The sequence below is a fragment of the Rhamphochromis longiceps genome, linkage group LG10, assembly GCF_057381845.1.
Source record: "Rhamphochromis longiceps isolate RC_006_pf linkage group LG10, R_longiceps_female_GT1.1, whole genome shotgun sequence".
NCBI classification, from domain to species: domain Eukaryota; kingdom Metazoa; phylum Chordata; class Actinopteri; order Cichliformes; family Cichlidae; genus Rhamphochromis; species Rhamphochromis longiceps.
The window spans coordinates 3,779,591-3,803,019 of NC_140566.1; the positions used below are offsets into that span (position 1 = coordinate 3,779,591).

The 23,429-nt window shown below is 39.5% G+C and overlaps 2 protein-coding genes across 2 annotated transcripts; both read right to left on the reverse strand.

The window, feature by feature from the left end:
* Positions 1 to 642: 642 nt before the first annotated feature.
* On the reverse strand, positions 643 to 3,432 carry LOC146660159 (collagenase 3-like). Its single transcript, XM_085419913.1, has 10 exons — positions 3,328 to 3,432; positions 2,917 to 3,164; positions 2,680 to 2,828; positions 2,396 to 2,524; positions 2,124 to 2,285; positions 1,871 to 1,994; positions 1,646 to 1,779; positions 1,383 to 1,542; positions 1,171 to 1,274; positions 643 to 997 (listed from the first exon to the last, which is right to left on the reverse strand). The coding sequence occupies exons 1-10, from the start codon at positions 3,424 to 3,426 to the stop codon at positions 888 to 890; spliced, it is 1,419 nt and encodes a 472-aa protein (XP_085276039.1). The 5' UTR covers positions 3,427 to 3,432; the 3' UTR covers positions 643 to 887.
* A 2,644-nt stretch (positions 3,433 to 6,076) lies between these two features.
* Positions 6,077 to 12,966, reverse strand: LOC146660160 (matrix metalloproteinase-18). Its single transcript, XM_085421625.1, has 10 exons — positions 12,886 to 12,966; positions 10,592 to 10,857; positions 10,060 to 10,208; positions 9,822 to 9,947; positions 9,312 to 9,473; positions 8,142 to 8,271; positions 7,884 to 8,020; positions 7,615 to 7,774; positions 6,589 to 6,689; positions 6,077 to 6,216 (listed from the first exon to the last, which is right to left on the reverse strand). The coding sequence occupies exons 1-10, from the start codon at positions 12,964 to 12,966 to the stop codon at positions 6,077 to 6,079; spliced, it is 1,452 nt and encodes a 483-aa protein (XP_085277751.1).
* Positions 12,967 to 23,429: the final 10,463 nt, after the last annotated feature.

Sequence of the window (23,429 nt, forward strand, 5' to 3'; positions counted from 1 at the left end):
ACAGCAGTGGCGTTTGTAGGGTTACTGAAGTTGGGCTAGCTGGTATATAATGATGTGCAACATGATCGCTAGCGACACAGCTATGTTAGCATAACATAAACACAGTGAAGCTGGAGGATGAACGCTAACTTTTTTCCACTCGATAAAAGTTAACGTGAGGGTTCCTGATGGTTAGGGACAAATGCAATGGCATGGCAGAATGCTGTAAACGGACCAAACTTCAGTCAGGAGAACAACTGAGATAATCCATCCACAATACGAGGTTAGTCATTAATATACTGCAACAACACGGGAATAGAGCAGCTGCGACAGAATTCAGTATTAATGATTCAATGGTACGGAAGTGGAGGAAGCAAGAAGAATGAGTTGAGTAAAGTTTGACTTATATGACTGCTTTGTTTGCTTAATGCGCCTTATAATCCGGTGCGCTTTATGGTCCGAAAAATACGATACTATTACTTGAGTAAAGAAGCAGTTCTTCAACTTTTGCAGGAAGATCTGTACTTATACTTGAGTTACCAGTGTGTGTACTTTATCCACCTATGGTTGTAACATTGTAACACAACAGTAACACATTTAAAATGTGCTTATTGATGATGTCAATTTATTTTTACTGTACTCCATTTGACCTTTTGTGTACATAAATAGGTCAAAACACAACAACAACAATTAGCGAACGGAAAAATTAAATAATGAGTGTGACATAAATAAAACAAAATAAAAAGTTATGGTAAAGCTTAATAAAGTTAACATAACAATAACAGTATTAAGTACATACGCTGCTGTTAACTTTTTAACAATAAAATTAAATATCCAAAAATATATTGACACAGTTACTCTTCTTTCTTTTCTTTTTTTTTACTGTGCCTTAGCATTCAAAATCTTCTCTAGTATTTGGTGCAGGGCAAGAAGTAGCTGTTCCTCAGCACACGGTACAGCCTCCCGCTCCACATGGCGTACTCAAACATTTGTGGTCCACTGTAGAGGTAGGTGTACCCTGCAGAACAGAGATGCTACATGTTAGTGCTGCATAACAGACCAGAGGGATTTTTAAACATGTTAAAATAGCAATCATTCATTACATGTAAACTCAAAAGATAAAAACAGAAATATCAAAAACAGAAATCATTGTCTCGTTTCAGTGGTCTTCAAGCCTGAATTGCTGCTCACCTCCTTGCTGCAGAGCTGCAGTCACTTTGGAGGTCATTCCCAAGAAGGTCTCATCCACCTGTTTGGGGAATCCCTTATCCATCTTCTTTGTGGCCTCATTATAACTGGGAAAAGAAAAATGTATTTAGATTCATCTAACATTTGTAATACAACTTGTAAGCTGCTGTATGAAAATCAGTTGCCTAATTTTCTCAGGTCTTAGTGGAACACACCTGTAGTATTCACTGCCTACAAAGAACAGAGTCTTCCCACTTTGTTCGTCATAGAGGGCCGCATCAACTTTCTTCACTGTTTTGGGCAGACCAAAGCTGGATATTGATTTAGGATAGCCACTTACAAGATCATAGCCGCTGAAAGCCCACACCTGCTGACCTGTGAACAAATAAGAAGTAGACTTTATAGTAAAGCTATGTAAAGGCACAAAAATGCTGACTTCAAAGGAGTGCTGCATTAGGTGGACACTGAGAAAGCATACCTTTAAAAAGTAAGACACGGTCTGATTGTTGGCTCTCATAAGCAGCATCAATGTCAACAGGGGCATCGGGCCAGAAATTTGTGATGAGAGTTTGCTGAGGTGTGTTGCTCTGAGGGTGGTTGCGCCAGAAGAATCTGTGAAGACACACAGAAAATGTACATTAATGTAAATGATCAGTCAGCAAATCTCAGTAGCTCAGGTATTCATGCATTTATTTTGTGATACCTGTCCTTGAAGAAGAGCATCTCTCCTCGCAGTGTGGCAACAGCATCCAAAACCATCGTTGAATCACAGGCATCAGGAGTAGTGGGGGCTGTAGGTCCAGGTACAATGATATCCTCATTTGGACCTGGAGGTAATTTAATAAATATCACACTGTTGTAAGTTGTAAAATTATTTATGCACAGGCTCTTCTAAGATTTTGGTCAACTCAAATATTTTTAATTGAATAAAACCAAAAAAAGAATTTAGCACTCACCATAGAGGGACTGGATGCCATTAACGTCATCCCGGGGAAGAACATAGGTGTCAGGGTTACTGTATGAGTACACTGGGTACATGAGAGCACCGGGGTCATTGGAGTGAGACAAGCCCAGAGAGTGACCAAATTCATGGGCAGCAACCATAAAGAGGACGTAGCCTGAAGTAGAAAACACAGAATGACAATTGGTTACAGCTAAGGATAACTCAGGTCGCACACTACAGAGTAATAATTTGGACACCACAGTTCATAAAAGTAAACAAACTTACCCGTGTTTGAGCGGAACGTGAACGTTTCATCTTCATCAAAATGGGCATCCCCTCCAATGCCATCACCGGGAGCAAATGCGTGGGCGAGAGTGCCATCAGGGCCATCAAAGGGGTAATAATCACCATGTGCTGTTAGAAGATAGTAGTTTCAGGGTTGGCCAAACAAAACACAGACACTAAAAAAGCTTAGTGTTCCTGACTGATAGGTGGGATGATCCTGTCTTGTGCAATAATACAATAAAAACGTTCAGTGATTATATTACTTAGTGTGTTTTTAGACTCACCCCGGCGACCAAAGGAGATCATAATATCAGCAATGCCGCTGTAGATCCTTGTGAACCTCAGTGGAGTGACTTTGGCCCACACCTGCAGAGCTTTGTCTATGGAGTCATCCACCTCTGCCACAGACATGTCAGGTGTGTAGTTCTCTATCCTGCAGAGCACAACAATATCCAAGAAAATCATTAGTGTGGTCACATTTTCTCATGTTGTGTGTTATGTTGTGTCTTTAGATCATTCACCTGTATGTGAGGCTGTTTTTCTTCCATTTAGCGTTGTTATCAAAAGTGGAGAAACGAGCGACCTGTTCATCGGGAACCCCACAGCGGGGCTTCTTCATCATGGCCAAAGTGTCAGCATCCAGAGACCCGGTGATCTGGAGACCAAAGAATCTCTGCATCTCAGCCAGCTTCTTGTTCAGCGGGCTGATGCCCCTTCTGACAGCTGGACCCTCCTCCTCTGTGAGGTTGAAGAATTTCTTCAGGTAGTTCTGGAAGAGAGAAATATTCAGAGCTTTACACTCAAATATCTGTCAGCATGTTTAAGCTCAAGAAACAAGACAAATAACAACATGGGATGGACAATTAAAATAATCACAACGTTTGTCCACTCTAGCCTATGCCAAAAAATAAAAAACAGCCAAGTACACATACCTTTGCAAAACTTTCATCTTGCCCAGTAATCTGAGATACTGGCATGCAGTAAACTGCCACTGCCAGGCCAAGCAGAATGCTCAGAGTCAAAGTCTTCATGCTTCCTCGTTGTGTGCAACTTGTGTCTCAGTGCTGTGAGAAGCTGTTATATAGGCTGGAGTTTGGATGTGTTGAGTAACTACCTGCCGTCAGTGACTAACGAAATGCTCCTTTTATGGTGAAGAGGGGAACTCTGGCTTTGATTGCTCATGACGGTGTTACATGTACAAAAAACCCCAAAACACTGATGTTGAATCATTGTTGCAGTTTGCAGAGGAAATTGGTCATGAGATAATTAGAACAGCCCCAACATCTGTAATTATCAGATTTTAGTTCATTTGATTTTTATTCAGATCTGACTTCCATATCCCACAGTGTGAAGAAAATCAAATTGATTTAATGATTTTATGAAGCTCACAGAAGCTCAGCTTTCAACTTTATGAAAGTTCTAGAAATAAAATTAAAATCAGAATCAGAATCAGAATCAGAATACTTTATTGATCCCTGGGGGAAATTATTTTTTGTTACAGTGCTCCATTTTAAACCAACATTAAGACAAGACAGACAATACGCTAACTAAGAATAGTACAATATATACATATATATACATACATACATACATAAGTCACTTATAAATAAATAGTTGGAAAAGAAACATGTGTAGTTGTAGCAGCAAACAGTGTGTTAAGTGGATGCGTTGTACAGGGAGATGGCCACAGGCAGGAATGATTTCCTGTGTCGTTCAGTGGTGCTTTTCGGTAATCTCAGTCTCTCACTGAACGAGCTCCTGTGACTGACCAACATGTCATGGAGTGGGTGGGAGGTGTTATCCAACATTGTCTTTATCTTGGACAGCATCCGCCTCTCCGACACCACCTTGAGGGAGTCCAGCTCCATCCCCACAACATTGCTGGCCTTACGGATCAGTTTATTAAGTCTGTTGGCATCTGCGACCCTCAGCCTGCTCCCCCAGCATGCAACAGCATAGAGGATCGCACTGGCCACAACAGACTCATAGAAAATCCTCAGCATTTTCTGGCAGATGTTGAAGGACCTCAGTCGCCTCAAAAAATAGAGACGACTCTGGCCCTTCCTGTAAAGTGCTGTGGTGTTTTTAGCCCAGTCCAGTTTATTGTCAATGTGTACTCCAAGGTATTTATAGTCCTCCACAATGTCAACACTGACCCCCTGGATTGAAACAGGGGTCAAGTGTTTCCTGGTCTTCCTGAAGTCCACGATCAGTTCCTTGGTCTTTGCCACGTTGAGCTGCAGATGATTCTGCTCACACCACGTGACAAAGGAGTCGACCACAGCCCGGTACTCTGTCTCATCATCCCTGCTGATGCATCCAACCACCGCAGAGTCATCAGAAAACTTCTGAAGATGGCAGGTCTCTGTGCAGTGGCTGAAGTCTGTGGTGTAGAGGGTAAAAACTATTCCTATTTTCAAGCTCTTGTGCAGAATTGACTTTATAGCTGATTTAAAGCAGATTTAAACATATTTGAGGATTTTCTTTGTGTGTATTTGTTCCAGAATTATTACTATTTTTATCACTTTATTGTAATTTAGTTTCCAGAGCTAGTTTAATTCTTAGCTGTAATTATTTAAAAATTATTTTCTCAGTGGTAAATGGCCTGTATTTGTATAGCGCTTTACTTAGTCCCTAAGGACCCCAAAGCCCTTTACACTACATTCAGTCATTCACCCATTCACACACATATTCACACACACATTCACACACACATTCACACATGGTATTTGGTATCTGGACTTAATAAGCTCAGAACAGTTATCACAGTTAGATGTTCTTGTCACATTAAACACTTTCACCTGTGTTTTCTTGTAATGGATGTGTTAACATAAATTTAATATTCTGTCAAAGACTCAATAGAGGAATTGAAAGTGGTTTTTTTATTATGAACACTTTGGTTTTTGCACGATCCAACATGATTCCAAATGAAAAGAAGTATTTTGCCAGGAATTGGTCATGACATTGTCAACATTTCTATTATAAAAAAATTCAAGTCAGTTTATTCTACACATTCAATAGTGCCCAACTGCACAAAGTTTTGGAAACTGAAACTTTTTTTTTCTGTGAGTCGACTGCAGGTGGGTGTTTTCCACCTTACCTGTAATTATCCCCAAACACTTTGTGTCAGTGTTATAGGAAAACTACATTTCTGTCAGTGTTACACAATACTGGACACAGGGATGAAGAGTTTTGACTTTATAAAGTAATGTTCAGCCTCAGGTAAATTAGGCAACAGCAGTAAAAAGACACACACACACACACACGCACGCACGCACGCACACACAGTGAATATGTTTCAACATAAAAGCAAAGATGTTTTTTAATCAGGAAAATATCAAATTTTCTTTGCTAAGTAAAAAATAAATCCCTCTGATGGAACGACACGAGCTTAAAATAAATGTTACGTTTGGCTGAATAGCTCTATATCACATGTTGATGTTTGTATAGAGAGATTTAAAAATTAAAATTAGCAGCAAAAATAGATTAAAACACACATTTCAAATCATGAAAACTGTACAAATTCCAATGTTACATCACTGTATTACACACTGAGGTAAGACTAACCACACACTAACCACTTCTCTATTTTCTGTTCGATACATTGTGGTTATTACTGGACGTAAAAGTTTGTGTATGCATGCACAGCACCGTCAAGCTCCAGGGAAAGCATTACTTCACTTATCTCCTCTCTGTCACTGTTTCATTGCCTTCCTTCACTTCACATTCCAGCAGCTCATTAACACGACTGATGGAGTGCACACGTTTGAAGTTGGAGTCGTATTTGTAGTCCAAGTTTCCTTTGAAGAAGTGCACAGATCCTGTGGGGAAATCAATATTCATTTAGAATTTGAAACTTAAAATGTATTGTGGCAAACTGTGTTTGCTGTATGGGGCAAGGACTGTCTGTGTACAGTGCATTCAAAAGTATTCATAATGAAAAGGTTTAAGTACCTTGGATAGTACTGCCTTGGTTATAAACCTTTATACCTTACATTTTACTCTATGTCTATATGCAAGTATTTTCCAATCACAGTTAGTGAAGATATTCTATTAATCTGAGAGTCAAACAGCAAAGGAGCAGAAAACTATGAAGTGTTAGTGTAAATGTACTGTAAATTTTGTTGGATTGAATTTCTTTTTATGAGAAATTGACATTTTAAAGGGCTCTAAAAGAAAAGTGATGTAAGTACCATCATAGAAGACAGCAGCATCTATAGGCGTTGGGATCTCTGGCCACTGCTCCTCAACAGACATTGGTGATCCCTCCATCAACCTTTGTTCCTCGTTGTATCTACATTATCACATATAATAATAAAATATAATAGTGATTTTAGAAAAGCAGAGATTAATGTCAGTATTTTCTTGTTTATGGATGACAACATTTCCATGGGAAGTGTGATAAACTACATGACTACTTTACTTAAAGCACCGTTTTGATGACAAATAGTCAAGTTGGTGACAACAGTTGATTCTGCAACCACTTGTACTAGAGATGTGTAATTTTGTATTACATCAAAGCGTAAGCAGGAAGCCTGTCTGGTTTAGACTGGTTCTCACGCAATGATGTTCTGTTTCTATGTGTGAAATAATAACAGCACTCACACATAGCCATACAAAATTCTTTAAAGTAAATTTTACTTATTTTTTTTAAAGTTTTCAACAGAAGAGGACAGTCTGGATCTCATATATCTGATTGCTCTTTCATCTACTATCAGGAACACCCATCTATGTAAGATGCCAACAGTGGAAATAGTTTCCTGTCATCTCATTGCATAAAGGTGATTCCAGTACATAAACATGTCTCACACCTCTCCATCTACATCAGTCAGTAAAGATTAAATGAAATGGTTAAAGATCAGACAAGTCTTGCTACAGCCACGATCAAAAGTTTAAGACCACTTGTGAAATGACAAAAAAAATCATACTTTGCATATTTCAGTTTAAGCGTTGTTTTCAATAAATTACACGCTCAAAAAATGTTTTGTCTCACTCCCATTTCTTCTTGCTGCATGCTGAAGCTCCACTAGGAGCCTTATTAAGATCCAACTGTGCAAAATATGATTTTTTGCCATTTTACAAGTGGTCTTAAACTTTTGATCGTGGCTGTATATTGTTTTTAACTATTTTATGTATGGTGATCTTTCACGTTTTGAAGTAGGTAGGTGGTCAGCATAAAGACTGAAAACCGGACTAAAGAGCTTTATGATCTTACATACCTCCAACACTCATCACCAGTGAAGAACACAGTATAGCCCTCATCTCTGAAGTGAAGAGCAGCATCTACAGATTTTATTCTGGAAGGGAAGCCCAAGGTTGAGATGCTTCTAGGGAATCCTTCCTCAAGCTTTAACTGCCTCAGCATCCAGTACTGATTACCTGAAACAAAAACACTATAATAACACATGTACACATGTATTTTAATCTACTGCCAGACACTAAACCGATGGGTTTGTAGATTTTTTTTTACCCCTTTTTGTGTCTTTACCTTTAAAAAACACAACAACATTTTCCCACGTATTCTCGTAAACGGCATCCAAGTTGGCCGGTACAGTGTCTGGCCAAAGACTGCTAATCAAGGAGACACGCGTTTCCTCAAATTCAGGATGTTTGCGCCACATAAACCTGAAAAGCAGGAAGGCTATCTCAAATGAATATTCTGTTTTTCAGTTCAGTTTTCCTGTAATCCTCGGACCAAAGAGACACACTGAGAGAATTATGTCCAAGACCGCACAGATTTACATACCTGTCTTTGAAAAACAAAACTTCCTGTTGTAGTTCTGTTACTGCATCAAAGGACAAATACGGATCACATTTTGTAGGTGTTTTTGGAGGAGGCCTTTTTGAGGTCAGTGAAGTAAAATTGGGATTGACTCCTGTACACAGCAGAGAGGAATAGAAAAGGACACTTGATTACCCCTGAAAATAAAATATTGTAAATATCTTTTTTTAAAGGAAGAAAGAAAACAAAGAAAAAGGAAACAAGCATAAAAAGAAAATTACTTGAAATGTTTGTTTTACTGTTTCTGTCATATGTTTTACACCATGACGTCATTTTGCCATAATGATTTCAATCCATTGTTCTTTAACCAAATTGTATTTAATCTTATAAGAAAACAAAATAAAACAATTGTTGTAATTGTCTAATAATGTCTAAAACTAATAACAATAATAATAATAATGAGGATTAAAAAATACTTAAACTATTGAAAAGAAACAGAATAATCTGAAATATAAGATATGAACGGATATTAAATAACTGATGGTGGCCAGTTTATAATGGTTTTGAGCAAATCAATATCACTGCAAGTTTTTGTTACACATAACAAAATTAAGCTTATGTGTGATTTCACTAAGGAAGATCTGTAATCACTGATCTGGCTGCTTTACTGGGTGATGAGCTTCTTTTCTGTTGTTTACATGTCTACAGCTTTCCCACACTGTCAATCTCAATATTCATGTTCTTAATCTAATCCAATCATCTTCTTGCCTGCCTCCTTCGAGCCAATCAACCTCTGCTTTTAGACCCTCTTTCTTACAACCCACCTCCTCCCCATCTCCATCACAGACACATTACTCAGACCTCCATTCAAGCCGGGGGGGTCCTGTCCTAACATCTAGTCTAATTGCCAAATATATTCATTTCTCTATTTCAATAAATTATGTTCAATTCTTCTAAATGACCTCTTGTTATTGAATTATTGCTGGATTGGATGTTTAATGCAAAACCAGCCAAAATGCTTGTGGCTGTTCTTTTGTCAGTATTATTATTATTTTATGTACAAACTTTCCATTTTAAAACTTCAAAGTTATTCTGAGGCTAGCGGGCTTTGCTTAACATCTTGTAATGAAACTGCGGCTAATGGTAAGCAACATTTCTGAGCTCAAGCATCGAAAGTATCCAGCAGCAACTCACCATACAGTTTTTGGATGTTTTTGACATCATCAAAGGAGAGCTGGGGCTCATAGTTGGGGTCAAAGTTATATGCTGGGTACATGATAGCTCCAGGATCAGATGAGTGGGACAAGCCAAGCGCATGGCCAAATTCATGGATTGCCACAGCAAACAGGTTGATACCTGGAGCAGGAGCGCACATCATGTTAGTACTCGTGTGATGCAGGAAGGCTGTAACACAAAAGTCCCACCCATGTTTCACTAAATCACTCCAGGTTAGGTCAAATTAATGTTCTCATTCAGTCCACCAAATATGTAACTTCTGTAAAGTGCACTGTATTTCAGTCATACAGCATCTTGACAATAAGCAAACAATTATGACACACAAAACACACCTGCTGCTGCTTTCTTACAAAAAGTTCATAAGAATGCAGGTACCACGTTGATTCTGTCTAGCTTCATGTTCAGAGAAAAATTTGTGACACATGTTTTTAAATTGTTGCTTTTTGGGGGGTTTTGCCCTGGTAATACCGGTAGAATTAAAACTCCAGTCTTCATCAGAATCAAAGTGGACATCTCCACCAATGTGAAGCCCAGGCATAAAGGCGTGAGCCAGGACTCCTCCTCTGCCATCAAAAGGTGAACTATCATTATGATCTGCAACAACACAGGGTGCTATTATTTTATTATTTAGTAAATCCTTTACGCCTCGCTTTACCATCTGCTTCATTATTATACATGGATGAGGAGAACAGTCTTTAAAGCTTACCTCCACTATAGAAAAAGATGTCAATGTCAGCCACGGTCATGATCCGGTTGCGAAATTTCAGAGGTGTGACGTTGGACCAAAGCTTCCATGCTCTTCTAAAGACTTTCTGAGCCTTCAGTGCTGGGATGGGGAGTTTCTTGCTAACTGTTCTAATGATAAAAATCACCATTAAATGGATTCACCTTTACTGATGTGACACATTGAATTTGAATGCTTTTTATGTTATTTTGAGAGACTGACACCCTTAAAATTCTGAACAGTCATTCATGGTATTCATTCAGCCCTACTTCAATCTGCTGTCTCCTGCCATAACATAGCTGAAACCTGGTAGATCATTTATTACCCTGCTCTATTTTTTAACCAGTACTGAGATTTATAACCAAAACAGCATCAGACTCATGTTTGAGGCTAACATTCTGATCAGCCTCAGCTGTACTTTGTTAACAGCTAAGCTAGTTAACGCTGTGAACGCTAATCTTGTGAAGTAGCATTTACCATATTGACTACAGAAATCAGTTTTATTGTTTCTAACCTGTAGCTGATCCTCTTCTTCGTCCAGCGAACTGTTTCTCCAACTTGCTCCACATCTGACAGTCCACAGCGTGGCTTCTTCATCACTGCTAGAGTCTCTTCTGTGAGCTCTCCACTTGGAAGCAAACCAAAATACCGTTGCATCTCCTGCACCTTTGTCTTCTTATCACAGGATCCGGTTGTCAAATCATCATCTTTACTTATGTCGGTGGTCCTCTTCTGTCTTTCTGCCTTGGGCTGGTAGCCATAGAAATGCCGCAGATATTCCTGAAGAAAAATAACCGGTATTGCTAAAGTAAATCAGTTGAAATAAACATCTTTACTTTGCTGTGAAAAAGTGTTTCCCCCCTTCATCATTACCTTTTTTGCATTTTTGACACACTTAAAGTTATAACACACCTGCCCATCACGCCTTAGCTGCTGCTAGCCAGTGTTAGCAAAACTTTCTAGGAAGTGGATCTGACACTGCGGTGCTCTGAAACTTTGCAAATATACTCTCATATGATGTGAGAATGTGGCGTCACTTGGTGAAGCAGACCCTTCTCAGTTGATAAACCATACACTTCATATGTTGAAGTTCTGTTCTCCTCCACCTTTGGGGTATTACTGTATGTGGAGTATGTGGCTAGTCTCTAACCAGATATATAGGATGTGATTAGGAAGAATGACGATGTCAATCATTGCCACTGTATTCAAGATGGTGGGGCAACATGGTGGCTTCCACAAACTGGTGCCCACTCCTGGAGGAGTTAATTCAGAATGTATTGCTGGTAGTTACACACTAGTCAATGAATATTTATGAGTATAACAACCTGTATTGTATTTTTAACAACTGAGTTTATCATTAAAAAACTACATTTTGTATTCAGTTATTTTTTTTGTCTAACATCAAAATTCATTTGATGATCTGAAACATGTAAATATGACAAATACACAAAAAATAAGGAATGATGGCTGGGAAAATGCTTTTTTTCCATAGCACTGTATAAAGTACAAATGTTCACACATTGCCATTGTTGCTGTGGAGGAACACAAATGCGCAACCAGGCCTGAAGTAACTTTACAGTAAGAATTCCAGAAATGTCCTCAGACCTTTAATGATAGCACCGTGCAGAAACACTTTAGCACTCATGTAACTGCAGGTGTCAACATCAGACACACTCAGACTTACCTGTGTACAAGTAGCTGTGTTTCATACTCTCCCTCAGTAGAATCATTGTTATTAATATTATTAAAACTCCATAGAAGGACACCAGGAGCACACATCAAATTTATCTTTAAAATTGGTAGTAAGTAAATGGTTCATAAAGGATTTGATAAAGATGTCTTTTAAAGCTTGTTTGAAATAAAGCGTAAAACTTTCAAATGCACTTCATCAAATAGTAAAAATTCTGTTATTGAAATCAGCTTCAGCATGAACATGACAAGAGTTCTAACAGTGTTATTTATTCACTGCTGCTGTCTCCTGACTGCTGTGTTATCTTGCAGTCAATGTTTTCTTCAGAAGTGGTTCACAGGCATTCACAGGGCACCCTCATAAAGAATCATTATCAGTGCACCACATTTTTCCTCAGGCGAGGCATCAAAGGTGAAGAAGACAAACCAAAAATGAATTAGTTATCCAATCAAGTCACTATATCAAAGAGATTTCTAACAACTTATTATTTATTAAAAGAGAGAGAGAAGAGTTGGTTGGTTTAAGTCATTAAAATAATTAACTGTGTGCAATAATCTAAAAGTATAATCTAATTATATTTATGAAGCCGACTCTATGCAGTTTATAAAAAAAAAACTTAAATTCAAGTCCAGGCAGGACCATTTATCAATATTAACTCTTATTTTCCAGTGTCTGTAATTCCAACCTAAAACGACAGTTTCTTAACGAAAAAAATATATTAAAAAATATATAGTAGAGCACAGATGTACAGTATAGTATTACTTGAAAAAAGTGTTGATAGTGTAATCTGCACAAATTGTCAGTCAGGTATAACTGCATGTCCTACCCATACACACTGAAATTAGGTTATTGGCTTTCTTCACAAAATGTCAGTTTGATAATGTTTTACTCCTTGAAATACACAGTGACCAGGCCCCACATACAGCAAATTCCTACAAGCAGCAGTCAATATTGCACTTGAAGTAGACAATAAAGTGGGGTTCCAGATTAAACCCCTCTATGAATAAAACAACAATATCGCAGTGCAAAGACCTACAAATATAGCAGCATGCCTTCTTTTCTCTTTTGTTTTTTCTTTTTTGTTACAGGGATCGTATCCTTCCAAAAATGCACAATACCTCTGCAAACTCTTGGTCAGCTGCAGATGGTCCAGGAGGAGGTTTCTTTGGCAGATCTGCTATCCAGAGAGGCAAAGCCATCATTAGAGTTTGGCTGGACATCACAAGAGGCAGGAAATAAAACCAGAGCATCTTCTTTAACTGTCAAGTATCCCAGCAAGTCAGTATGTGTTTGAGATGCACAGCTGCTGATATACAGTGCTGTATGCAAAGCTGTGGCATGGGTCACATGTTAATTATGTGCTCTTGTCCCAACAAGAACAGGAAGGTGTTTCAGTACACAGCATGGTATTCCAGAAAGTTTCTTCAAAGAAACACCAGAGCCCTTATTTATAAAGCTTCTCAGGAAAGTGTAGGAAAACAGTCCTAACTGGCCCAAAATTCTTATGTATTCATTCTGCTTTTTTATCAACATTCCTGCCATAGTAGCTACTCCTATCACATCCTGCAAAATTAAAATCACAACGGATGCTACAAAGATTAAATTCAAAATTCTTTAGAATGACTCCATTAAGCATAATCTTGCTATGGTATCTGAATAACACTGTCCATGCTACGAAGAAGAACTCCTTTCAGTTCCTGAGTTGGATAAAGTTCCAGTTAAAGCTGTTCAAATTTGAGACGCTACTACTCTCATATCATATCTCATATCTGTGTAATTTGCGTATATACTGTATATTCTGTGTATTTATTATCTCACTCTTATTGCCTGTTTATGCCCTGTCCTTATCTTCAACGTCATGCTGCTCTGTTGTATGTTAACTGCCCCTTGGGGATAAATAAAGTCTTTCTGATTCTGATATCACCACACTGAATAGGTTTTACTTGACTTGCCAGAGAACCAAAGCATCATGATTGGACAATGCAAATTATTATCCAGTTTTTCTTGTCCATAAAACCTTACACATATTATAATATCATTTGTGTGTTTTCTATTTGTTTACTTAATCCATTATCCATGAATTTGCATATTTGAAGCGCTATGGAACATCCATTTAATCATCGCGGTTAACCGAGAGTCAACAACTACGACAGCTAGCCCAGAGGCATGCATTAATGATAGTACTTACCTTTACTGAAATGTCTGCCAGTTAAAAAAACAGCTATGCTGTTATCCTGCATTGCTTTTATTTTTGTGCGCATGTCTCCTTTAAATAAAGAAAATGATAATGATGTCACAAATAAGACAATAAATCAGCTGAAGTGGAAAAAAAATGATGTGAATGTAAGGACATGTATAGATTATGTGTCATATTAAAATTTTTGGCTAATGTTGTTGGAACATCAAGCTGACATGTTAAAAGGATTAACAATTCCAAAATAAAATCAAATTTAAATGCACATGTCACTGTCAACGGGCGCCGACTGTGCGAGAGCGTGAAACAGAGGTGTGGACACAGAAGGAGGCGGAGCAGACTTGGACCAAAAGCAAACTGTTTTATTTAGGCCGGTAAACATGAAAAAAGGTGAACACAGGAGCGACAGCTAACCTGTAACCAGTACTGGGAAACATAAATAAGATAACTGTGACTAAACATCATAACTGTGATAACAATGACTCGACGTGGTAACACAGACGTTGTGACAAAGACAGAATAGAACACAGACTAAATACACACAAGGGGCGATCAGGGCAAGTGGAAACACAAGAGGAAACAGCTGACACAAATGAACATAATGACACCACAGGGGAAGTGTAAAAGTAAGCACATTCAAGAAGGGAACGCTAGACTTTCAAAATAAAACAAAAAACACAGAGACGTAGGCATGGGAGCACAAACGAGACAACATTAAACACACAGGCACGAAATACATGACAGACCACCCAGAGAAGACCAGAACAGACTTACAGTAGAGGACATAGATGGACCTAAACTAGAATAGACTCATCTAAAACCTAACTAATAATGCAACACCAGAACTACACATATATTTATAAGAAAACACAATTTACAAAACACACTCAAAATGCTGGGTCAGACCCAGCCCCTGACAGCACAAATGTTTCAACAGTGACTCAGTATTTGGTTGATTTTGATTGCTGTTATCTGCTGATGTTATTGTGTTGCCACAAGATAACGCTGGCTATGTGGATACGTTTAGAGTAATTGCTTTCTTGAGAAATTAGTGTAGTGTAGTCTGAAATGGGCGCCAAGTGTAACTTGACCTGGAGAGCGTTGCACAAGAATTCCAATGTGCATGGACTGTTGGTCCTAGGCGCCAATGGCAAATAAAAATCTTGAATCTTGAACTGGCAGAGATTCACAGGAGAGAAGGGATGAAAAATGTTTTGCTTCAGGTAAGCATTCAAAGGGCAAGACAGAGCAGAAATAAATTAGTCGTCTAATTCAGTTATTATACTTACTTGTTCATTTCTCAAATTTTTACTTAATTGAGTTTCATCAACAAAAATACGTAACTGTTCCCCTGTAATATTCGAAAATTTCCTGGCAGCTCCATTTGCTCACATTAAAGTGTTATTTCACAGTGTCTGTGACTGCAATCCAATAGTTCCTTATTGTAACTTTATGTTACAATGCTTTTAGCGATTTGCTTTTCATTTGACTTTATTTCAGTGTTCAAAGTGGAGTCTCCAGCAAGAGTTTATTATAACTGCATGTCTTATCCCCAATTTCAGGTTTCTTGCTTTCTTGAGTGTGCGAGTTTGGCATGAGTCAGTCACTGCTTGCATCACACACGACTCATTTTTAAAACTGCCACTGTTGACAGCAGCTAAATATTGTTCTTGGCCCCATAAACACTGGAAACCACGCAACACAGTATAAACACAAAGCAACAATCATCAAAGTACTTCAAAGAGTCCATACGATACTAACAACAAAATCAATAATTGTAGGGCTATGATTATTACTTTTGATCATTTAAATACATTTTGCAAGCAATTAATGTGCAGTGATATAGTGCTGTTATTACAATGAAAGACTGCAGCAGCACTTACAATACATTACTGACAATGTTGTTATTTTACAGTGTATCTAGTGTAAAGTGTCACAGTATGATACTGTCAGCTGATTGTTGTCACTGTAGTGTTCTTGCTTTGTTTTTTTAAACTGTAACAACATACCAGCTTTGTCATAACTGCTTCACTATGTGCATCCCATAATTATACTACTGCCGCTGTATTCATTTTAACAGCTACGCTGAATGTGAACACAGCCCGGATGTGATTCATCACTACAGTAATCTTGGCTATGTTTGCACAATACCAGTTAAACCCTAACACAGGGACACTGGAAACCACAACTAAAAAAATAACAATAATAGTACTATCGGTGTTTCTTCTTTTCTCATTATTTTTTATTTAAGCCCAGTAGGAAAAGTTAAAATATTATTCATGAACAGACAAAGAACAACTGCACATGTATTCAGTAATAAAAAGTGTGTCAGGTTCCTGGATGACGTCAAAGCCAGCAGACATGCTGGAGGTGCTCTCAGCTCTTTTTAGCTGTTGGGCATTTACAGCAACTCAGGCATTCCCAACATGAGTCATCTTGGCTTGACAATGCCTCACCCAGAAGTAATCTGTGGGACGCCCACCTGAACCGGCACCACAGCCACCATGCCAGCCAGCTTTTGAGGAGCAATTACTGAGTCAGAGGGAATGGGAAACTTGGGAAAAGTTGTAAATCACGCTCATTAGGGCTCGATTACACATCATGATACTGGCTCAGATATCTTCTTGCTGTCCCCATGCACAGGCTTAAACCTCTTCTTGTTGTTCTTTGGAAATATCTGGTGATTGATCCTGATTTAAAGTTAGCCCTTTGTCTAACTGATAGTATATAACGTGTGTTACGAATGCATGGTGCACATTATGTTGCGCATGACTTTGAGAAAGATGAACATATGGAAATAATTTATAGTTCTTTCTTTCTGACAGTATAACAGAGACTATTTAGAACTATCCATCCATCCATCCATCTTCATCCGCTTTATCCGAGGCTGGGTCGCGGGGGCAGCAGCCTAAGCAAAGAGGCCCAGACTTCCCTCTCCCCAGCCACCTCCTCCAGCTATTTAGAACTATCTGTATTTATTTAACGTCAGCTATTAATATCAAAAAGAGTCTTTGAAACTTGAAAGAAACAGAGAAATTATACATCCCAGCCAACAGGATAAGAGTGGGAATTTTTACAGACTGCTCACTTCAGTTGAGTGGTGTTTTCGCCTCTCTGTCACCACACTAGTGGTGCCAGATGTATCCATAAAACTTAGTGGAATTCCCCTATGGGTCTTTTTACAGCTTATGATGAGGATAATATGACAGTTTCTTCAGTAACATCCCACATACCACAACCCTACTGAAAATGAGCTGACTCTAGAAGGATACCTCAATACCACAGTGTTTGTGGATGATACCCAAACACTTATTGTCACAACGGGACTGCACGGACTCACGCGCAGGCTCTAAGTTTTGAAAACACAAGAGTCTTTATTACAGCAACACCAGGTGATCTATTTACAAAGGTGAGGGGAAAGCTAGGCTCCGGGGGTCCACACACAAATGGGGACAGATGCTGAAAGTCCACACACACTCCATCCACGCTTCACGCTCCTCTTCACACTCCACGCACACTCGATCGCTCGGGAAACACAAGGGTTGGTCCAGGGAATCTGGACACAGAGACATGAAGGGAATACAAAGGAAGATCGCTGAGAAACACTCTAGAGTGAACTGAGCTGGGGTTACACTGACGAGGGTCGGCAACGGTCCAGCGACGAGAAACACAGAGCTGCCATCTTAAAAAGGAGCTGGAACACTCTCAGGTGATGAGCCACAGGTGCGTGATTGCGACCAGGTGCGTGGGCCAAGGGCAGGAGCCCACAGGTGAGCTCCGCCCAGGCAGAGGGAGGAGGGAGAGAGAGGAAGGGAGAGAGCAGGAACAAAAATGAAAATAAAAACATATGTAGCCATACTGAGCCAACCGGGTAGGCACAGGGACCCTGACACTTATTCAGTGAAGCTGAGGTTGTAATTATGAAGCTGAGGTTATAGTTATGTTGTAATATAGAATATAACAGTCCATTCCAAGTACAATGCAGTCAAATAAATGTGGGCACACTGACCTACTTACGTGCTGTTAAATATCAGGATTTAACTCATCTTCCTTGCAAAAGTAATTCAAAGAAAATGGAATTAGATGTACCCAGTTTAACAGTAAGAGGTCTTAGACAGTTAAAATATTGGGCAAAAGACAACATCAAAGAAGACACTCTTCTGGCTCGGTATTTGGACAAGGACATTTTTGGAGTTTCCTCATTAGTGTGTTTATAAATCAAAGAAAAAGGGAGACTTTGTGCCAGGCCTTAACTACATCCTCACTCAGTTTGTGCTTATATCTGGATGGGTTGTAAAAGTGTCCCGATATCAAAGATCAAGGGGAATGTGCGGAGCTTTATTAACTACAGATATAAAGTTAATGAGTCATATCCTGAAGCTATGTGAAAGACTTGTTGAATCTAGGTTAAGGAGAGAGGTGACAATCAGCAAGCAGCAGCATGGCCTAATGCCAAGAAAGAGCACTACAGATGTGATGTTTGCCTTATGAGCATTGATGGACTATAGAGAAAGTCAGGAGTAGTTGCACTGTCTTTTTGGATCTACACAAAGCATAAGATAAGATTTTCACTGGGAGTGAGCAGACAAGGCTGAGATGACTTGGACATGTGCAATGGAGGGATAGTGGATACACTGAACAAAGGATGGTGATTATGGAGCTGCCAGGCAGCTGAAAAATAGACCTCACAGGAGGTTCATGGATGTAGTGAAGGAGGATATGCAGAAGATGCTAGGGATTGGTTGAAATAAAGGCAGATGACTGACTGAGGCAACCTGTAAACACAAAAACTAGAAGGTTGCTTTTGAGGTATGTTTCTAGGTTATTGTCCATCTGTAGTGTAAAGTGTTTTCTGAACCTGAATTTGAGCAAAACATAAACTTCCAAACTGAGTGTGTTACTTCCTATGGCAGACACAGCATAAATAAACTCCTGTGAGCCAGTTCCATTGGAAAGGATATCACATCATCACACTGCCCATACAAGTTTTCCAAAGTTTTCCAATTACTCATCTGCAACACAGCTGCCAATAGAGCAGTAGTCCATGTATTGTGGTGTGCTACACAGTCAAAATTATAATAATTGTGTCACTGTCACCTTGGACATGATTATATATGGCAACACCACATCACACATCCTGTACTATCCTAAATAGTCCTTCATTAATTGCTGACCTTTTTAGAGACTAATGGAATCAGTGAGAAATTCTGGGTTTAAACCGCGCCACAGTACCGATACAGCGCTATTAAGAGTTTTTAATGAACTGCTTTTAACTGCTGATTCAGGGCGCTCAGTGGTCCTAGTTTTATTAGACTTAACGTCGGCTTTCGAAACGGTTGATCACAATATTCTCCTGGCAAGGCTAGAACATGTAGCTGGACTTAAAGGTAATGTCCTTTCATGGTTTAAATCATACTTATCTGAGAGGTCTTTCTCCGTCACAATGAGGAAATACTCTTCCTCTTCTGCCCCTTTCCGTTGCGGTGTCCCCCAGGGCTCGGTGCTAAGTCCTACATTATGTTCTTTGTACATGCTGCCCTTGAGACTCATTTTCAGAAAGCATAATATCTCGTTTCACTGCTACATCCAAATTGACTCCCCCCAGAATCAGGATGTCCAGTCCTCATTAGTGCCTTTGTTCAACTATCTGCGGGAAGTTAAAGCTTGGCTATTACAAAACTCTCTAACTCTAAATGATAATTATTGTTTTTGACAGTCCCATTCCCCTGGACCAGCTAACTAATACACTGGGGTCCTATGCCAGCCATCTCTCTTATACTGTTAGAAATCTTGGCGTGGTCCTGGGCAGCTCACTCAAGTTAGACAAACAAGTTGCCTCAGTTGTGAAAACGAGTTTTTACCAGCTACGGCAAATCTCCAAAGCAAAGCCCTGTATTCCACATAAAGACCTTGAAAAGCTTATCCATGCCTTCATTACTTTGAGACTAGACTATTGCAATTCTCTGTACACGGGCCTCCAATTCTCTCCCCTCCAACGTTTGCAATTAGTTCAAAATGCCGCAGCACGCCTCTTAACTGGCACCAGAAGGCATGATCCCATCCCCCCACTTCTAGCCAATCTACACTGGCTCCCTGTTAAATACCATATTAAAATCCTTTTGTATACTTTAAAATTTTAAATAACCTGGCACCCAGTTACCTAACAGGCCTTCTCAACGTGTAGAGCCCCAAGAGAGCGCTCAGATCCTCTAACCAACTGCTCTTAGTGCAACAAAGGCCCCGACGAAAGACTAGAGGGGACCGAGCTTTTGCAATTGCTGCACCCAAACTCTGGAATAATCTTCCTATCGATGTCCGCATGTCAGATTCCATTCAATTGGAATCTAGACTTTGAAGCAAATTAGTTTGGACATCCACCTGGTCTGCAGATGTGCTATGTAACTGTAACTATAACTGTTTTTAAATGTTTTTAACTGTTCTTGTTGCCTTTGTTGTAATCTGCTTTGCTACCTTGTGTGAGGCACTTTGATGGACACTGTCCTTTTTAAATGTGCTATAGCAATCAAAGATTGATTGATTGATACTGAGAGTCAAATTCCTCCGTGTAAACTACGCTGAGAAGAAAGACAAGTATCTGTTTTGTTTTGTTGTTGCTGTTTGTTTTTTATGGACACATTTGGGCTGTGTGTTACTGATCAAGCACTTAGCGCATACAGAGCAGTAAAGAAAAGGTGAAACCAGCTTTACACTAAGTTCAGACACTTTATTCAGAGATGCAGTTTTACATTTATATTACTATAACTATGCCAAATTTTTATGACATGTGGCTGAACTGCTTTTTTTTGGCGCATGCTCTGCCACATACAAACACAGACACACACCTTTATTAGATTTCTGGAACCTGTTGGCACTTCACTGAAACAGGCTCAAGTGACTAACAAAGGACTCGTTGACTAATGGAGCAAATCAGTGACCTCAATCAGCGCAGAAAAGTGGTGACGCGTTTTGAGATTTGTCACCTTCTTTAACCCAGACCAAGCCTTCTTTTACTATTATGCCTTACACAGAGGTACAATAGCAAACATTCTTCCTCAATGTACTGAAAGGTTTCTCAGCTTCTGCATAGTTTGGACTGTCAACATTTGGTTATGCTGTGTCAGCTATTACATGTCTTTTATTTTACGAGGTTCCATTTTTTATATGCCATGTTTTACGTATCAAAAAATGATTTGAAAAAAATAATCAGGTCCTTTCCAAGTATTAACATTAGCTCAGTGCAACTCCAGATGTACAACAACACATGACCTATTACACTATGCAGTTATTATTTAACAAAAAATAAGCCAAAATGCAGAAGAAGTGTGTAAAAAACTAACTTCACTTGCAGCCAGATACTGTCAAAGGAGGTAACACCTCAAATCTGATGAAACACCTGGCGACACATAGCGTTTTTTTAAAAGCCGAGAAATGCGCCGTATTTGATAGTTTGCTGCAAGACCTCACACCGAGCACATCTACTGCGGGTGGGTTGCCTGTTATCGGACCCGGAGTTAGCAACATCCCCCAAAAACACGTCCTGGCCCCTAGCCCTGCCAGTGTAGCAGAAATGATGACGGATGATGATGGCAGCAGCAGCAGCCGTTCTTCTCTGCGTGAGTAGCTTTTCTCTCTAAAATTATTACCACTAATGGTGATAATCCACGAATTCTATTTAAAATTTTTAACTCTGTGGTGAACCCCCGTCCCTCTATGCCACTGTTGTCTTCCCCGGGTCTTTGTGGAAAATTCTCAAACTATTTTTTAGATAAAGTTTTATCCCTTAGATCTACTCTTCCTCTGGTGACTGATTGTATGTCTACTCCTGATTGTTCGGCCACTTTTTATCAATTTGAACCCGTTTCTCTCTCCACTCTGAAGCGTCTAATTGATAAATTGAACAATACTAACTGTGTACATGATGCTCTCCCATCCCGTATTGTTAAGGATTGTTTCAGTGTAATTGGACCTTGTTTATTGTCCATATTGAACTTCTCCTTGCTTTCTGGCTATGTACCTTCAGCTCTCAAGCATGCCATAATCCAACCTGTTCTAAAAAAAAGGAACCTTGAGCTTAGTGATTTTGCCAATTTTAGGCCAATTTCTAAGCTTCCCTTTCTGGCTAAAATACTTGAGAAGGTGGTTCTGCTCCAACTGCAGACCTACCTTGATGAGAATAATATAAATGATAAATTTCAATCGGCCTTCAAACAACATCACAGCACAGAATCAGCATTGCTTCGTGTTTTCAATGATCTCCTACTAATGGCTGACAACGGACGCCCCTCAGTCTTAGTGCTTTTGGATCTATCATCGGCATTTGACATGGTTGACCATAATATCTTATTAGCGAGACTTGAGCACACTGTAGGCATCAAGGGCGCTGCCCTGGATTGGTTTAAATCCTATCTCTCCAATCGGCTCTCTACGGTACATCTGGCTACATCCTCTTCCTCGGCTGTACCTGTTTGCTGTGGTGTCCCCCAGGGATCTGTGCTGGGCCCTACCCTTTTCTCATTATATTTGCTTCCTTTAAGTGCCATCTTTGAGAAATACCATATTGCTTATCACTATTATGCAGATGATATCCAGCTCTATTTTGAGCTAAACGACGATCTTGCTCTGTCTCTGAATAGCCTCCGAGAATGCATGTCTGAGGCCAAGAAGTGGTTGTTGTCGAATTCTCTTATCCTTAATGAGAAGAAAACCGAGATTATGATTTTTGGTAGTAATGCCCTTCGTGCCAAACTCCGCGATGCCTTTGGTTTTCTTAGTTGTTCTCTCTCTGATACTGTCAGGAATCTGGGTGTCTTATTTGACAGCTCCTTTTCACTTGACAAACAAGTGTCTGCTGTTGTCAGATCTAGTTTTTACCAGCTTCGTCTTATCTCTAAGGCTAGGCGCTATATCCCGCATAAAGACCTCGAAAAGCTCATCCACGCCTTTGTAACGTCGAGGCTAGACTATTGTAATTCACTTTATTGTGGTCTCCACTCTTCCCTTTTACAGAGATTACAGACAGTTCAGAATGCTGCAGCTCGCATTCTAACTAAAACCAGCAAGTTTGCCCACATTACTCCTGTCCTTGCCGATCTGCACTGGTTGCCTGTCAAATATCGTATTCAATTTAAAATTTTGTTGTTTACTTTTAAAATTACTAACAACACTGCACCCAGCTACCTTAAGGACCTTTTAAACCCTTATGCTCCTGCTAGGGCTTTAAGGTCATCGTCACAGTTACTGCTGGCTCAGCCCAGATCTCGACTTAAGACTAGAGGTGATCGATCGTTTGCTCTTGTCGCACCTGTGCTGTGGAACAATCTCCCGATTGGCATCCGGGCATCTGATTCTATTCATTCTTTTAAATCACAGCTTAAAACATATCTTTTTAAACTTGCCTTCTCCACCTTTTAATTGCTGGTTTGTTTGTTTGTTTGGTTGGTTGCTGTGACCTATTGACCTCTTGTATTA

Excerpts from the sequence above, each read along its gene's own strand:
- LOC146660159 (XM_085419913.1), bottom strand. The coding sequence starts at position 3,426 with ATGAAGACTTTGACTCTGAGCATTCTGCTTGGCCTGGCAGTGGCAGTT. Across the intron at positions 3,165-3,327 it reads AAGATGAAAGTTTTGCAAAG|AACTACCTGAAGAAATTCTT; the intron begins GTATGTGTACTT and ends TCTCTCTTCCAG. Across the intron at positions 1,543-1,645 it reads CCGTGTCTTACTTTTTAAAG|GTCAGCAGGTGTGGGCTTTC; the intron begins GTATGCTTTCTC and ends ATTTGTTCACAG.
- LOC146660160 (XM_085421625.1), bottom strand. The coding sequence starts at position 12,966 with ATGGCTTTGCCTCTCTGGATAGCAGATCTGCCAAAGAAACCTCCTCCT. Across the intron at positions 10,858-12,885 it reads CTGACCAAGAGTTTGCAGAG|GAATATCTGCGGCATTTCTA; the intron begins GTATTGTGCATT and ends ATTTTTCTTCAG. Across the intron at positions 8,272-9,311 it reads AAACATCCAAAAACTGTATG|GAGTCAATCCCAATTTTACT; the intron begins GTGAGTTGCTGC and ends TGCTGTGTACAG.